General features: G+C 36.0%; 1 protein-coding gene across 1 annotated transcript in view; it reads right to left on the reverse strand.

Moving 5' to 3' along the window:
- The window catches only part of LOC115414140 (protein kinase C-binding protein NELL1-like), an 806279-nt gene that overhangs the window by 497811 nt on the left and 288978 nt on the right, over nucleotides 1–19490 (reverse strand). Inside the window, exon 8 of the mRNA XM_030127358.1 lies at nucleotides 8245–8379. Within this exon, the coding sequence (XP_029983218.1) occupies nucleotides 8245–8379 (135 nt within the window). The remainder of the gene's footprint in view (nucleotides 1–8244; nucleotides 8380–19490) is intronic.

A 19490-nucleotide genomic window follows, 5' to 3' on the forward strand; every position in this document is an offset into this window, starting at 1 on the left:
CATTCATCATCAGCATGTGTTCGTTATTGGTTTTACAGCTGAAACCAAACTCACAGCTGTTTTGACTCTGCCATCTTTATTTTCATTTATATAGTATACGTTAGGAATGCAACGATTACCGGTGTAACGATAAACCACGGTAAAATGCAGACGGTGAGTATTACCGTTTAAATTCTAATTATCATGATAACTGTGTTTGATTACAGCACTTTTCTGGAGAAAACGCCAATGTAAAGATCTGCTTTTATGACAAATATTTGAGTTTAGTTTCAATTTATTACAATTTTAGTTATACAGGGTGGGGAAGCAAAATTTACAATATTTTGAGGCAGGGATTGAAAGACAGTGTATGACCAATTAGTTTATTGAAAGTCATGAGAATTTATTTGCCTCAAGAAAATGTACATAATAGAAAATGTTTTTATTCTATGTGTCCTCCTTCTTTCTCAATAACTGCCTTCACACGCTTCCTGAAACTTGAGCAACTGTTCCTCAAATATTCGGGTGACAACTTCTCCCATTCTTCTTTAATAGTATCTTCCAGACTTTCTCGTAATAGTTTTGCTCATAGTCATTCTCTTCTTTCCATTATAAACAGTCTTTATGGACACTCCAACTATTTTTGAAATCTCCTTTGGTGTGACGAGTGCATTCAGCAAATCACACACTCTGACGTTTGCTTTCCTGATTACTCATATGGGCAAAAGTTTCTGAAAAGGTATGGATAATAGTGTTAGGTATGGATTATGACATCAATTTATGTTTGGTTTCAAAACAATTGATGTAGTGCCTGCTGAGAAAAAACAACTAAATGTTCATTGTAAATTCTGCTTCCCCACCCTGTATATACCTAATATTTGGAACCAATATTCACTTTCAAAGTTGTTGAAAAGGTTCATGAAGCATCTTTGTGTTATTTATGCGATAAATTATATACATTTTTCAAATCGGATTTTATATATATATTTTTTGTGGGTTTTTTTGCCTTTTGTATTGATATAGTAGGTTAGTACTGTAGTAAAGTAGTAAAGTACTAGTAAAGTACTGAAAAACAGACAAAATAGGCACAGACCACTAAGGGTTAATATTTGAATGTTTCTGCTAACAGAAGGTACATTGTGCCTATTATTTTATTAGTTTTTTTGTTTGTTTTTTTTTCAAAATACAACTTGGTTAAATTATTTCAGTGTGCATATAAGTACTTTTTGAACATTTTGAGCACAATTTCAATAATACCGCGATAATAATGATAACCGTGATAATTTTGGTCACAATAACTGTGATATGAAATTTTCATATCGTTACATCCCTAGTATATGTTATATGTTTATATTATGCCATCTTCATCAGGGAATTCTTTAAACAACTAAACTATTGGTCGGATTCATTTCAGATTTTGTATGTAGCTTTCTTGGGACACAACGGGTTACAACCTGAGACACTGCAGGCCGGTGAGCACCAGCGCTCACAGGACCCGCCTCCACAGCAGCTTCCTCCCAGCCACACTCAGACTAATGGTACAGGACATTAAGGAGGGAAGGAGGTACCCCAGGCCACTCGTCACTCTCATTCCTCACACACTTACAGACACTTAAACAATACCGTGCTTTTATTTGAATGTGCAACAAGGTTATAATAGTTTTGGATTTTTCATTATAGTTTAGTTTTATTTAGTTGTGACTTTTTTTCCCACTAATTCAGTTAGTTTTAATTAGTTTTTAGAGCAGGTTTGCTAGTTTTCTTTATTAGTTTTCATTATTTTCTAAATGCTTAGTTTTAGTTTAGTTGTAGTTTCTTCATATATTTTATCTTCTTCACTCTCATATTCATAAATCCCAGACAGGACTCTGCTGCTTTCTCCCAACTTTAATCTCCATGTTTCCAGGTAGAATGGGGATGAAAAGACAACTAAACGACAAGTGACAAGAAGTGATGGACTGTTAAATATATAGTGCCAGCAGCTAAAATTGCTTGAGGGAAATAAATCGATTTTATATCAATCCGACATTGACAAAGATGAAAACGAAGGGAATTTTATCCAGAATTTTTATCCGTTATAGTTAGCTTTGTAAACACACAATAAAGTTTCAATTAGTTATCTTTTTTTTCTTTTAATTTTAGTTTTTATTTATTTCAGTTAACGAAAATGTTTTTACAATTCTAGTTTTTGTCATTTTGTTTGTTTTCGTTAACGATAATAACATTGATGTGCAATAACCTGTTCTACCTCCCAGTACTCTAATTCAAATGTGCAATAACTTTATTTTTACCTTCCAGTACTTTTATTACTATTATTTTTTGAAAACTAGGTGTGAGGTCTGGTGAACTTGCCAAACGGGTGGATTGGACGCAGGGGTTTGGTTGAATACCCTCCGCGTTTACCAGACCTCACACCACTAGACTTTTTTTATGTGGATACCTAAAAGACAAAGTCTACGCTGAGACCTGCAACAGGCGCTGAATTGAGAGCAGCTATTGAACGTGAATGCACGCAAATACCGAGGGAATTGTTTAGGTGATACGTGCGATTCCATTGCTTGGCGTTGTCAGCAGTGTCTGGACCAGAACGGACGTCAGTTTGAGAACATGCAGTGACAAAACAATAAAATGATGTTTGTAAACACTAATGGGTAGAATTAACGCGGTTAAAATGAATACACTGCCTAAATGTATTTTCTTGTTTCAATGTATTCCTTTATTTTTACCCAAAACATTTTTCAAGTCATTTGATCAGATTATTTCCACTTTTTTGTGGGGTGGTAAGCCTCCCAGGGTGAGATTTTCGCTTCTGCAAAAATGTAAGTTCAGTGGGGGTCTCGCCTTACCTAATCTTCTGTTTAATTATTGGTGAGCGCATATTCACAAATGTATTTTTTGGTGTCAATCCCCAGGTTTATTATGGTGTAGATTAGAAGCTCAATCACTCTCTTCATCTTCCTTACTGGCCGTACTCTCCTCTTCCCTCCCGATGAATCCTTCCAAGTTCACAAACAATCCAGTGGTGCTTTCCACCTTTAAGATTTGGTTTCAGTTTAGGCGCCACTTTAAATTTTTGTCGACCTCCACCTTCATACCTATAACTAAAAATCATCTATTTCCCCCTTCACTTACGGACTCCACTTTTATGATTTGGCAGAACCAAGGCATTAAATGTTTCAGAGACCTCTATAAAGATGGTATCTTTTCTACATATTCTGATCTGATGTTAGATTTCAATTTACCAGCTAACCATTTGTTTCGCTATTTCCAACTACGACACTGTGCCTCCACTCTTTTTACAGGTTTCCCTTCTCTTCCAGCCAAACAACCATGGGACGATCTTCCAACTTTGAAACCCAAAGAGAAATCTCTTATATCAAAAATTTACACACAGTTAATTTCATTTGATGATGATTTGATGACTAAAGCTCAAATTTCTTGGGAAGGTGAATTAGGCTTAAACCTCACAGACCAGCTATGGGATAAAGCTATCCTTAGTATACGGTCCAGCACACCATATGCTATTTTACAATTTATTCAGTTTAAAGTGTTGCATAGAATCCATTTATCAAAATCTCGACTCTCTGCAATCTATCCAAATATTGTGGACCAATGTGACAAGGATCTCCCTGCAACTTAACCCATATGTTCTTTTCCTGTCCTAAGTTACTGAAATTTTGGGGTGATTACTTTATGATCATGACTAATATTCTTAGGAAAAATATCAATATTCACCCTTTTATAGCGATATTTGGGCTCCCTGTTGACTCCTGTCTTAACCAAATAGAGTCTGATATAATAGCTTTTACATCCCTCCTTGCAAGACGACTTATCTTATTTTTGTGGAAGTCTCCTAAACCCCCGTCTATTTCATTTTGGCTTAAAGATGTTATGTTTTATCTTAAATTAGAAAAGATTAGACTCTCACTACAAGGCTCCTCAACTAAATTCTTTAATAAATGGCAATCTTTTTTAAATTACTTTCAATCTTTACAAACGCTGCCTTCAGATTGATCTCTCACACCTCCAACCTACTCTGTTTTTTTTTATTGTTTAGGTGGTGTTGTTTTTTGTTGTAATTTGTTCTGTCTACCAATTATTGTCACATTTGATACATCTAGGTAATGTCTAATATTTAAAAGTAAACACAGGTATCTACAAGCTATGATTTTTTTTTTTTTTTTTTTCTCTTTCTTTTATTTCCATTAGCTCAATTAATATTCTTGTACACCACAGATTTGATACTGCTTGTACTTATTTGATTTTCTACTGCTCAGAGACTGTTGTGATATTCTTGTTTCTGCTGTTGCCCCTTCTCGGAGGGCCTTGGGGTTGGATTGGGAATGGGGAAAAAATGATATAAAAAGGCAATGTATAATTAATGCATTGTATTTATGCTCCTTTGTATGCTCTGTTACATTGCTCATAAAAAGATAAAGAAAAAAAAAAAAAAAGATGTTTGTAAATTCTATTACATTTTGAAAATTATAGAAGTACGCGTAAAATGAGATACTATTGCAGTTAATTGGTTATCATGATAAGAAGATACTATCATATTTATTGATCATTGTATTTGGAGTAAATATTTAAAGTGCATATGCAGTAAATATTACAGTTTGTATTAAAAACGACTGATTACGCAAATCTGATTGTGTGTGAGGTGACTAAAAAAGTGTATATGAATGGTTTGCATGGATGTTTTGTGTTACTGTAAAAATATACAGAGGAAAATGTGTGTTAACAAAGCAAAGGAAGCGGATCTAGTTTGATTATTAGTTTGTAAAAAGGGGGTGGGAGTCAATAAGTTATACGTCTTCCCACTCCTTTTCGAGCGCAGAAAAATTTTATTTACTAATTAATTAATTTTTTGGACCATGTTGTAGGATTCTTTGTTATCTGATGATTCTATGTGCTCGAAATAAAACTACTACTAAAATTAAATGAATTTGTATAAACACCTACTTTACAATTATTTAAAGTGTGTATACAGGGTGGGGAAGCAAAATTTACAATGAACATTTAGTTGTTTTTTCTCAGCAGGCACTACGTCAGTTGTTTTGAAACCAAACATATATTGATGTCATAATCATACCTAACACTATTATCCATACCTTTTCAGAAACTTTTGCCCATATGAGTAATCAGGAAAGCAAACGTCAAAGAGTGTGTGATTTGCTGAATGCACTCGTCACACCAAAGGAGATTTCAAAAATGGTTGGAGTGTCCATAAAGACTGTTTATAATGGAAAGAAGAGAATGACTATGAGCAAAACTATTACGAGAAAGTCTGGAAGTGGAGGAAGCAACAAAAAACGTACAAAAGCTTTTATTAACACTTTCAGTGCCATGGGCCGATTAAATCGGCTTTACGAATACAACCTTTAAAGTTGCCACGGGCCGATCAGATCGGCTTTGGAGAACACGCCATATTTGTGTACAAACAAACCATCCACCCCCATTTCTTTCTCACATTTCGATGACGTTCTTTCTGTGTCCCCCTTTTGAGACCAATCAGATGGGAATTTGAGGTCACGCGACCGAATAATATTTTTATATCTTTTTAATGTTTCTTATTCTCCGGTGTTTCATCAGAGGGAGCCCTCCATGCCGGGGGGCGGCTGTGGACTCCGGGGGCTGTGGCACCTTCTCTCACTGGGGTCCGCTCCTTTCTGGTGGGTGGGGGTCCCAGTTGGCCCTCTCCCACTAGTTGGGATGCGGGGCTGTGTTGCTGGTGCCTGGTCGCCGGGGTCGGCGGCTGCATCCTGGTGCGGATGGCTCCCTGAGACAGCGCCTCCTAAATTGATGTTTTACTTTTACTTGTACATTTTTGTTCTGGTCTACCCGTGCTCAGTCAGTCTTCTTAAGTATGTGTGAGCTTGTGGGTTTGCATGTATATGTGGGTTTGCATGTGTATGTGTGTGTGTGTGTGTGTGTGTGTGTGCGGGTGAGTGGGTGGGTGTGGGTGGGGGGCGGTACTGATTTTTAAACTGATATGTAAAGCACTTTGTGCTACAGTTTTTAATGTATGAAAAGTGCTATATAAATAAAGATTATTATTATTATTATTATTATTATTATAAATTATGCAAATTACGATCAATAATGAATCGGCTGCGTCCGGTGCGTTTTGAATCTAATCAGCAATCGGTCGGATGTTACCGAGCGGTTTCCTGCAGGATTCTTCAAATATTATAAAAACGACGCGAAATACTGAAAAACGGCCAAATTCTGTGGCACTTTTAAGGCGTATTAGCCCCTTAACTGTCTGGCACTTAAAGAGTTAAAGCTCTCAAATCCAAAATCCTAAAGGATCCAACCAAATCCATGAGAAAAATGGCAATTGAACTTGAGGTGGACAACAAGACCGTTAGACATGCAGTAAAATATGATTTGAAGTTAAAATCTTACACAAGAACACCAAAACACTTGTTGACAACAGCTATGAAGGAAAAGAGATTGGAAAGGTGCAAGAAAATTATTACATGGTTCAAGAAAAAGTCCTCCATTGTAACGATCTTTTCAGATGAAAAGATCTTCACTGTCGATGCTGTTCTGAACCACAGAAATGACAGATTTATCGCAAAATCGAAAGCTGAGGTTAAGGGGACATTCAGAACAAAACATCCTGCTCAAGTTATGGCTTTTGGTGTTGTGGCTTCCGATGGAAAGAAAATGCCTATAAAATTCTACAAAGGTGATGAAAAAATCAATGTTAATACTAACTACAAGACTCTGAGATACCAGGTATTGCCATGGCTTAAAGCAAACTACCCAGATGGAAATTATGTATGGACACAGGATGGTGCTCCAGCCCACACAGCTAGAAAAATACAAGATTTCTGCAAATCCAACTTTAGCAATTTTTGGGAATCATGTTTATGGCCGCCTTCTAGCCCAGATCTAAACCCTCTGGATTCTGCTATTTGGGGCGTTTTAGAACATGGTACCAATAGAACATCACACAGCAATGTCGACTTTCTTAAAGATACTATTAAAGAAGAATGGGAGAAGTTGTCACCCGAATATTTGAGGAACACTTTGGAGTTACAAAGAAAACAATTATGAAAGCATAATAAAAAAAAAAGAATGTACTGCTTTTATTAACACATTTACCTTAACTGTACCTCAGACTTTATTACTTTTGAGACATTTTTCAAAATTTTTTAGTGTCATGCTGAAAATGAAGGTTAATGAAGTTACCATATTTGGTTCGTTGTCTGTAAGACTAAAAAAATAATAATAATAACACAAGAAAAACGCATATAAGGTGAAAGGAACATGTATTTTGGAACAATAGAACATCACAACATAAGTGCTGATACAGACACCTGAGTGATGGGGCCTATTTTTAACCCATAAAGACCCAAACATCCACTGGCAACCAAAACCATCTACTGATGTAAAATATTTAATAACCTCTGATTCACTAATCCTACATGTAAATAATTGGTGTAAAATACAGTTTGTCGTCTTTTCATGGTCATCAGATATGACCCATTTGGACGTTCAGAGACTCTGAAGTGAACGTAGAAACACAGTCATCTTCTACAACATTGATTCACCAGTAAAACCAGTGGAGTTGGATCAATGACAGTGGATGGAGACACTGGGTCCAGTTATATATTTACAGGGTGGGGAAGCAAAATTTACAATGAACATTTAGTTGTTTTTTCTCAGCAGGCACTACGTCAATTGTTTTGAAACCAAACATATATTGATGTCATAATCATACCTAACACTATTATCCATACCTTTTCAGAAACTTTTGCCCATATGAGTAATCAGGAAAGCAAACGTCAAAGAGTGTGTGATTTGCTGAATGCACTCGTCACACCAAAGGAGATTTCAAAAATAGTTGGAGTGTCCATAAAGACTGTTTATAATGGAAAGAAGAGAATGACTATGAGCAAAACTATTACCAGAAAGTCTGGAAGATACTATTAAAGAAGAATGGGAGAAGTTGTCACCCGAATATTTGAGGAACACTTGCACAAGTTTCAGGAAGTGTGTGAAGGCAGTTATTGAGAAAGAAGGAGGACACATAGAATAAAAACATTTTCTATTATGTAAATTTTCTTGTGGCGAATAAATTCTCATGACTTTCAATAAACTAATTGGTCATACACTGTCTTTCAATCCCTGCCTCAAAATATTGTAAATTTTGCTTCCCCACCCTGTACATTTTTTTGGGAAACCCTGTACATTTTTGAGGTGACCCTGGACAGGAATTCTGTGTTGGATCATGACAGCGGGGGCGACACCCACCTTACAGGCGCAGTTCCTGCAGTTCTCAGGCTCCACCCACAGCTCCTTGTCCCTGTAGACGAGTCCGTTGGCGCTGCAGGTGCGCTCACAGTGACAGCCCTCCAGCTGGGTCAGCCTGGACTCGGCATAGTTCAGCTGAGGACAAGCACAGGATCACCAGTTACAAAACCACATCAGAAGTCAGAGCGTGCATGTAGGTTTACCCCCCCCCGCCCCGCGGCATGCCCTGGTCGGTTTTCACAAAGAGCTGCTCTGCTGGGAGCCACTCATTAGAGGGGCACACGGAATAATACCATCGTCATTCAGCTCAGGCTCCAGACCGCAGGCTATAATCTACTGAGAAATGACAGACAGCACTGACAGCCCCGATCCCGCCTCACCCTCCTTTTATTTCAACACACATCTGCCTTTTTTCCGCCTTTTTATGCTCAGCTCTTGTGACACTTGTCTCTTTGCAATGTGATGATGTTTGACTGACAAAAGTGTCCCAAAGCAGCGTCAGACTGGAGCTGAGAGAACACAGTCAGGAGACGGATCAGTGGAATCACATTTCATCTGACTATTCTGTTCCAGCAAAAGGTGGAAAACATTTGTAGATAGACACGTTCAAGCCTTTCCCAGCAATTCACTAAAAAAAACAAAACAAAAAAAAAAAAACATATAATAATGCATACAAATACAGAAACTGAACTCAGGAATGTGATGTCGAAAGTCAAACTTATTTGTGACTGGGTCAACGAATGGAGTTGTCTTTGCTCAGGGCAACTGTAGAATAGAATAGAATAGAATAGAATAGAATACAAGTATAGAATAGAACAGACTAGAACAGAAAAGAACAGAAGTATAGAATAGAATAGAAAAGAAAAGAAAAAAAAAGAATAGAATAGCATAGAACAGAATACAAGTATAGATTAGAACAGACTAGAATAGAACAGAACAGAATAGAATAGAATAGAATAGAAAAGAAAAGAAAAGAAAAGAAAAGAAAAGAAAAGAAAAGAATAGAATAGAATAGAATAGAATAGAATAGAATAGAATAGAAGTATAGGATAGAACAGACTAGAATAGAAAAGAACAGAATAGAATAGAATAGAATAGAAAAGAACAGAATAGAAGTATAGAATAGAATATAATCGAATTGAATAGAATAGAATAAAAAAGAACAGAATAGAAAGAACAGAATAGAAGTATAGAATAGAATAGAATAGAATAGAACAGAATAGAAGTATAGAACAGACTAGAATAGAAAAGAACATAACAGAATAGAATAGAATAGAAAAGAACAGAAGTATAGAATAGAATAGAATAGAATAGAAAAGAACAGAATAGAAGTATAGAATAGAATACGTAGAATAGAATAGAATAGAATAGAAAAGAACAGAACAGAAGTATAGAATAGAATATATTTATTGTCATTGTGTCAAAAGTGCCATCTAATCTCTGCATCATTTAAAACCTACTATGAAAATACAAATTCAAATAAAAACAGCAAAAATAAATGCTGTAGATAAAATAAATGGGCAAAAGCAAAAAACACACACACACACACACACACACACACACACACAAAGACGCACACTGACGCACACAGACACACACACTCTGTCATTGCACTGATCCCTTTAAAACATATTGCTGTGTTTTTCTGTATTGAGTGTGGTGACTGAAAAAAAGACCATAAATAAGCTGAACTCATACAGACCCAAACATCCATCACTAACCAAAACCATCAGTTGATCTAAACTGTTTAATACATGTTGATCTACTAATCATATTAATCCATGTAAATAATTGGTGTAAAATACAGTTTGTCATCTTTTCTTGGTCATCAGATATGACCCATTTGGATGTCCAGAGGCTTAGTTACCGTGGAAACACCGTCATCTTCTACAACATTGATTCACCAGTAAAACCCATGGAGTTGGATCAATGACAGTGGTGTTTTATGTTCAGTTAATGACAGATTTTACTGAAAAAGTCACTTTTTCTGCAGTTTTCTCTGTTTTTGGTATAATAACCCTCAACTTTAATCTGAACTTTTATGAACGTCTTCATTTTCATTTTATTTATTTTACACAGGGACAATGCACAATATACATTAACCTTAAAAAGCACAGATGTAGTGTGCCAGGTTGTAGCATTAATGTCAATTTCCACCTGTAGTCCCCGGGCAGGCTGATGATATCATTAAAAAAAACAGACATTAATAAAAACTACAACATACAAAAGCAGTAAAAAATGCATTTCAATGTCTCCATCTATATAAAAAATTCATTCACATCCAACCATTCACTATTTTTTGTCCCACTGCAGTCTGTCACACACACGTTAAGATCAGTAAATTAAATATAGGAATATATGTGATTTATACAGATAAAATACAAAGTACAGAAAATAATATTATAATAAATGGTGATAAATCACTAATTTCAATGTGTCGGTCGATGGCGGTGGAGAAAAAAAAAACAGAATAATATCAAAAATAAAACAACAGATTTTAGACTGGGTAATGGTTTTTTCCATCACCTTTAGAGATGACACTTTGTCTTAGTTTGATTTTATAACCACTTCTATAAACGCTTTGATTTTAGTGCTTTTGTGCCACAGTGTCTTTCATATCCGAGCATCTTGTTGCTGTTAAATAAAGTGACAGTTTATCGCAGTCCAAAATCCAGTTCAACAGGAGGCGTCTCATAGGTCAGTGTATCTTTTGGTAATTGCATTTTCTTTTCAGAAACAATCGAAAAACTAGTGGTTAATTGACTTTTGTTTCAAAATACAAGAATTAAAATTGAACTTCAAGGCATTTTTCTTTTTCAGTTAGATTTAGAGAAAATGAATTGGCAACTGACACAGAAGTAGCGCTGGGCCTTTTCGGGTTAAATTTATGCAAAACAAATTCCAACAAACCCCACCCCTCGCACGTATTGTAGCTTATTTTGGCATTGATCCAGCTGATGTCATCATGTCTATGCATGTGCTGATGTCAGCAAAGACATAGACAGCATAGACAGATTTCGGCCATTATAAGTAAATGGGGATTTTTTTTTTTGTCTTTTTAATTCAGAAAAAAATTGAACTTGACCTACTTTTCCCAAAATAAAATCACATCTATTCTGGGTCACTGGCTATCTATAAACCCAGTCTGGTATGAATTCAGCCAATAGTTTTGCTGCTGAAGTGTTAACAAATAAACAAAGAAATAAAGTGAACCAAAACCAATACTCCCTGCCTCCACTTTGGGGGTGGGATAAATATATAGTACCCACATTTTTTGTAATAACCATCATATTATGGAACGATGTGGAAATGTGATATTATATATTTATGTGCAAATGCATCATGATTTATTGTTTTACCATAATCTAATTCTTATAATTCATTGCTCAAAAATACACATTAAACTAGGCGGATAGGTCCCATTTAGAAGCTTCTCTTCTTTTGCAAAAACACAAGACGTTAAAGTTAAAAACAGCTCTGACGCTCTTCCTCCCTGAGGCTGCGACCCTGCTGAACGTCACATCACAGCAGCGAGCATTAATGCACTCATTACTGCGCTGTCTCAGTTCTTATATTTACAAAGCTTTGCACAGGCGGAAGCTCTCAGGTGTTCAGATGACTATTATTTAGATCAGTGGTTCTCAACCTGAGGCTCTGTACACCAAGGGGGTCACCGGTTAATTTCAAGGTTTCAGCAGATGGCGGTGGAGGAAAAAAAAAAAAGAAGAAGAATATCAAAAATAAAACAACAGATTTTAGACTGGGTAATGTTTTTTTTTTTCCATCGCCTTTAGAGATTACACTTTGTCTTAGTTTGATTTTATAACCATTTCTATGAACTCTTTGATTTTAGTGTTTTTGTGCCATAGTGTCTTTCTTATCCGAGCATCTATGACCAGTTCTGTTACTATTAAATAAAGTGACGGCTTCTAAGACAAAACTATTACAGTCCAAAACCAAGTTCAACAGGAGGTGTCTCATAGGTCAGTGTATCTTTTGGTAATTGCATTTTCTTTTCAGAAACAATACGAAAACTAGTGGTTAATGGATTTTTGTTTTAAAATACAAGAATTAAAACTGAATTTTAAGGCATTTTTCTTTTTCAGTGTCAAAACAGAAAAACCAAATTTAAAAAACTGATTGATTTTCATTTTTTCTTTCTAATAATACAAAAGGAAGTTACTACATGACAGATATGGAAAAACGGACCAAAAATGGCTGTTTTTTTTCATTTTCTGAGACTGGATATTGCCATTTTCAAGGACAGAGTGCTAATGCCTAGGTCACAAGGTTCTTATGAACGATGGGTTTGCACAAGTCTTTCAGTTCGTACAAAATATGGAATTCCTAGACATTCGTGGAGGGAGCATGTCTACGGTGTCCAGATTCTGTATGAACTCGAAGATTTGTACCAGATCAGAACATATGCAATTTTACCGTTATTCTAGACCAGTGGTTCTCAATCTTTTTCTGTCAGGCCCCCCTTTGGAGCACGAAAAATCTCCAAGCCCCCCTCAACCCCAACAACATTGTACCTGTGGTGCAATTATATCTTTTGTTTAAAGAAACATCAATATCGTAAGAATACTTTTGGCTTTTCCTTGAATAATTTGTTGTGCAAATTAAAAATAACTTCGATTTTTGATTGAACAATAAAAATGACCTCAACAAGAGTGCTCCCTGAGACATCATTTTTCCAAATAAAAATAGAAAATGTGTAATTATCTTACAACTATGACAATAAGATACATTTTTTTGTAGAACAACGAACAAATTTTGGTAACAAAGATGAACATTTTAACAATATCAGTGGCTGCAATGAGCCTGTTTCCGTTGCACATCTCAGAACATTAAAGTGCAATCTGTACAAACTGTGCAAAACCAGAAACATTGCACATTTTTCTTTTCCAGTCCAATCCTTGTCCATTCTCCAAACCTAAACTCTTGGTCTAGTCTAGTGACAGATCACTATGGCAGTAGATTTGTTTGTTGTACGTCCCTAACATGAGTCCAGGGTGCTCCAACGCTAAAACATTAGTTCCACCTGATACATGTTCTAACCTGAAGAAAAAAAAACAAAACACCTAGGAATGATCCCATGCCCCTCCTGGAAAGCCTTCGCGCCCCCAGGGGGGGCCGCCCCACAGTTTGAGGAACACTGTTCTACACTGATATATTCATCTCATCTCTTTACTGGAGGGAATGGCTCAGATTATATAAAAGCAGACCACACTCTCTACTACATTTACTTTCTGTACACATGTTTCTATTTATTATTACTGTTTCTGCTGAGAGCTACATTTATTTATTTATTTTTTTATACATTTTATATTTCTTACTTTAATTCATAATTCCTATGTTACTATAACACTGCAAATTTCCCTGCTTTGGGTCTAATAAAGGATCACCTCATCTCATCTAAGCTCAACCTTAAACATGTACAAAAGTAAAATGCTCAAATAAAATATGTATGACCGTGGCTCACTTTAGGACCTTCACCAGTTCACACTAGCATGTGCTATTTGCCACATTAAAAAATTATCTGAACAGTCAAACAAAACTTTTTTGCAGTAAATCAGACATGAGCACTGATGCTTGTGCAGTTTCAGCACCATGGACAGCACCACACACACACTCTCAGTAATAATACACACGTAACTTTCTTACACTGATCACATGCTAAAATATTCATAGAGGTGGTTGTTACACTACTTTAGAGAACTGTGGCTCTTAAAGAAGAACCTGATTTCACTTGTATACACAACCAACTGTATGTTTTCAACCCCACTGCACAAAACTTATGTATACACTCACTGGCCACTTTATTAGGTACACTGTGCAAATACCACATTGAACTTCCTTTTACCCTCAGAACTGCTTTATTTTTTCATGGCATAAAATCAACAAGGTGCTGGAAACATTCCTCAGAGGTTTTGAGGAATATTGACATATCATTGTAACACATTTGTAGTGCATTGTCAGCTGCATATCCGATAATGGATGTTTCCGACTCCACCACATCCCAAAGGTGCTCTGCTAGGCTGAGATCTGATGACTGGAGGCCTTTTCAATAGAGTCAAAACAATGGCATGTTCAAGCATCCATCAGAAGAATGGTCAGTGGGCATACAGGGATGGATGTTGTCAGCAATAACAACAAAAACAAGAAGAGCACTCAGAGAGCACAGACCTCCGCCAAGGCAGATCAGTGGGCCCCCATGCCCCCCTATCCCCACCCCCAATCACCACCAAAATTTAATCATTTCTTCCTTGTGCCAGTATCAACATTTCCTGAAAATTTCATGAAAATAACGTTTTGAGTTATCTTGCTAACAAACAAACAAACAAACAAACATGCACGCAAACACACAAAGCAAAGCGATCACAATACCTCCTGGTGGGGGTAAATATCCCCCATACCAATAAGTCCTCACCAGGCTGAAGTGTCAATACAAGGCAGGATGGATCTGCTTCCAGGTTTACATCTGAAAGAGTCTTATCCCAACCAGGCAATGTTTTCTAATCTTTTGCTCGGTTTCAGTGAATCGATCTGAAGCTACGTTTAGACTGTAACGACCTGAACTGAAAATGCAAGTGGCGTTGCATTCTCACTTTTAATTCCACGTTTAGACATGCATTTTGGGGGTGAAATCTGCATGCAAACGGACATGCAGAAGTGTGTGAAATTTCCTATTTATTGATGTAGTATGCACAGCAGGTGGGATCACCACCATCAAGACAAGCGCCTGCGAAGAACCTGAAGAATAATTATAGTGTTACGTTGCATACCATGCATCAATTACTAGTGTTGTATTCTGGCATTTGACCTCAAAGTAAATTCATGAACATCACCACTGATAAATTCATGGTCAGTTCTGCTCACAGGAGATGTTGTGGCTACAGAGGCTGAAACCTTGCACTGCAATAGATACACGTCTAACACTACAGTCAGAACATTTTGCGTAGCACATCCCAGTAGCAAGGCGTGAACTGACGGTTGGCAAGTCACATCAATAGGTGAGGTCCAATTAGAAGACAGAGTTGGATCATGTTGCAAAAAGTCCAACCTATCGTTCGGGGTGGAGTCCTGAGAAGATATCGTCAACCAGACCCAGAACACGGGGCTTTTGGTGACTCAAGTTTCTGCATGAGCTTTTGCCTTGAGAGACCAGTGCTGATTTTTGTATTTTACGTGAAATCAGAATAAATTCTCAACTGAGACCAACACACATCCTGAAGTCATCTTTGGAGCTTCCAATCAACGAACACAAAAGACCTTAACAAACCTTTCTACTTCTCTTCCTGTTCTCTCCTAGCATGAAATGAAATCATAAAACAGGAAACAGAACATGGCGAAGTGACGCACAAAAACTGACAATTTTGTCTGGACAGATGAGGAGGTGGAGTTACTGCTAAACACCACTTGAGGGTCTATCGCAGGGAAATAATCCAAAACGTTGTTTTCCTGTACTGGCGTGTGCCTGTGATGTCAACTCTACACGCCGAGAAAATACAGTTGTGCGTTTTCAACCCTTTAGACCAGTTATACTCAAAATGTGGTCCTGGTGGTCTGTGAGCTCCCCCAAGTGGTCCGCAAGAGGATGTCAAAAAAAAAAAAAAAAATCACCCTTACCTGACTTCCAAAGCAAAGTTATGTGTACAGATAATTGTTTTCTAAATTAAAAGCGAATCAAATGTAGCCTAAATAAGCCTAAGAGGAGACTTTTATTGAATTTGTCTATGCAAACCCACATTTTGCGTGCCTAGGTTGCCTATTGTCATAGGTGGAAATGAAGTAGAATAGCTAACTAATCAGAAACGAAGAGTGAAACGAAACAAAACAAAATGAAGAGTGACTTGAACAGTTGTAAAATACAACAAGAAAAGCACTCTGAGAACGCAGACCTCCGCCAAGATGGATCTGGCCCCCCCCGGATCACCACCAAAATTTAATAATTTCTTCCTTGTGCCAGTATCAACATTTCCTGAAAATTTCATGAAAATCCATCCATAACTTTTTTAGTTATCTTGCTAACAAACAAATAAACAAGCAAACACACAAAGCAAAGCGATCACAATACCTCCTAGCGGCGGTAACAATGGATCGGTGACTAAAGAGAAAAGCTGTAGAAACGATGACTAATGTTAGCAACAAGGTGCAAAGACATCCTGTTAGCATTGAGCTGTTAGCACCATTTGTAATGTACTGCAGACTTAATTTGTAATATACAGAATATAATAATATTGTAATATAGGCTGGAGGGTGGTTTCATTTTTTTGCATTTTCAACCCCCCAAAAACGCTGTTACCATCTAAACGAAAGACACATCTAATAAAATATTTTGTTGTTTGCGCCCAGGAGCGTTGTTGTGTAAACTGGGCCTGAATCACAGCCTCTATTTCCTGTTCTTAGCCAACTGAAGCCCATCTGCTTCCAGGACTTATATGTTGTATATTCAGAGATGTTCTTCTGCGAACCTCTTTGGGAACCAGTGCTTATCTGAGTTACAAATGGCTTTCATTACCTGGAACCAGTCTGACTATTCTCTACTGACCTCTGACTTCAACAATGCTTTTTCGCTGCTATTCTCTGTGAACCCTAGTTTTGGGTGAAAATCCCAGTGGATCAGCAGTTTAGGAAATACTCATGGCAACAACCACATTCAAAGCCACTTGAATCATCTTTCTTCACAGTTCTAACTCTCGGTTTGACCTTCACCTGATCGTCTACATGCCTAAATATGTAGAGTTATTACCATGTGACTTGACCAATTCAAGATTGGCTTTAACGAGCAGTTGAAGAGGTGTACCTAATAAAATGGCAGGTTAGCGTTTTTAATTATTTATACATGTACCGATTATTATTGCGAGTTTAATTTACTTCGGTTAGATGTGAACAGTATTTCATCAGCGCCGTCGTTTGCAGATTGATAATAAGGTTGAATCTAATCCAATGTAATCAGCATTTTGACACCAAACATTTAATACAAAAGTTTGCGTGAACAGAATATGTGATCTGAAAAATGAACAGTGTTTAGTCGAGGTTGTTTCTGTTCACCTTCAGATTCTGTGTCAGTGTTTGTTGAATTAAGCACCTCGATGGCTTTCTGAATTTGCGCCTCTGACTGTCAGAGCCTGATTAGCTGAGGCTCATGGGTATTATAGTATTTATAGTCTGATAACAGAAAATAATCCACAATGTACTTATATTATCCAAGAAACTCCTGCGTTTTAATGTCTAACTTACATTTTACAGAAAGTAAATACTGCCAGAGTAAGCAGCTGCAAACACTTTTTCTTTCTTTCTTTTTTTTTTTTTTTTTTTTTTTACTGATTTGGGAAACTAGCATAAATAGAAAAAAATATTTATATCTTGTTGAGAGTCTGTAGTGATTTGTAAAGGTTGTATTTGTAATGATATAAACCAAAATAATCCTCCCAAGGAACATCTCGGCATCTTCAGCTCTGCCTCACACAGGTTTTCCTCATAATACCTAAAAATGTCAAACAGTAAAAAAAAAAAATCTATATCAGAATCGTTATTTGTCAAGTACGTAAACAGATACAAGGAATTCTTAGTCGGTAGAAGCTGTGACTCTGGTAAATTACAAATACAAGAAATAATAAGAGATACATTTCATACTTTAAACTCCACTGAGTGTTTTAAATAGCAACTGAAGACCTTCTTGTTTCGACAGGCTTTTAGTTAGGGGTGAGTTTTATGATCATTTGCTTTTATATTTTTATATATTTATGCCTGTGTCTGTAGTGTTGTTTTTTAGCCATTGTATTTTATTTCTGATTTTATTGTAAAGCACTTTGTTAAATCTTTCTGCAAAAACTGCTATATAAATAAACTTTTATTATTATTATTATTATTATTATTATTATTATTATTATTATTATTATTATCATTATTATTATTATTATTATTATTATTATTATCATCATCATTATACTGGTCTACAAATAACATGCTTCCAGAGTAAATGTAGTGAAATTTTACCATATGTGAGTCACCAACAAAGAGAAATCCAGTCCTAAATACTTGTTGGCTGAAGTTTCCAAGATACAGTCTTGAGTCAAAATGTGAAATTTGAGAATTAATGAGAGAATTGGTTTAACACCAAAGGAATATTTGTGTCAGAGCTGCCAGGTCTACTTCAAAACACTGTCTGCACATGTCAATACATTCACTTTAAAGGTTCTATCTAATGTTAGATTTATAAATCTATCATATAAATGTACATAAACCAATATATGTGTAATAACACTTTATCATATACTTTGAAAACATCAGCAAACCAGCACTTTGGTCATATGTTTTCCAATTCATCTTACCTTTGAGTGTCCAAAAAAAGTGCTATATAAGTGTGATGTATTATTATTATTATTATTATTATTATTATTATTATTATTATTATTATTATTATTATTATTAAAATATGTAACACTTAGTCAGGGGCACTGGTACCAATTGTGGGTCCTGTTCAAATGTTCATATTCTGTTAGTTCGTAACTAACATCATAACATTATTTTTGTGCAATCCCAGCAAAGGAACTAACATTTTTTTAATAAAAGACTGTTAAATAATAATAAATAAAACATAAACAACAAAAAACGAACCTCCACAATATCTGCATTGGAATAAATACCTAAAAATATCGATACAGTACTTTTTAATATTGATACAGTACTGTGAAATGAAATATCATATTGCAGAACCGATATGTCTTATGTATGTGCTTGAATTATCCTCTCTGTTCGTCACTGCAAATTTCAAAGAAAGGGTTCTGTGGCGGCGTGACTGGAGTTGCAGCAGCTCGATGTCCCTAATCATCGATCTTGAAAGAATGAATGAATGAATGTTTATTTCAGTTAAATACAAAATACAAAACACATACATATAAAAAAAAAACAACAAAACAAAACACCTACATATTTAAAAAAAACAAACAAACATAAAATTAACACATTTTGTAACTGAAAAAGGAAGAAGCTGAAGCCGGAGGCTTATTTCTGCTTCTCCTATTTACATCCTTAGTCCATGTCCACACCTTAAGTTGCAGCAGATAAATACTTAAACTTAAATTATACTACATTCAGTGTAATAAGTTATTTTGTAATCATATTACTTTCATAGCCCTTCATAATTTGACCAATTAAATTCTTTTTGAAACTCAACAGTGAGCTACACAATTTCACTTCATCCTTCAGTTCGTTCCATAGCTTGACACCAATAACTG

The sequence above is a fragment of the Sphaeramia orbicularis genome, chromosome 3 (genome assembly GCF_902148855.1).
Source record: "Sphaeramia orbicularis chromosome 3, fSphaOr1.1, whole genome shotgun sequence".
Classification (NCBI taxonomy): domain Eukaryota; kingdom Metazoa; phylum Chordata; class Actinopteri; order Kurtiformes; family Apogonidae; genus Sphaeramia; species Sphaeramia orbicularis.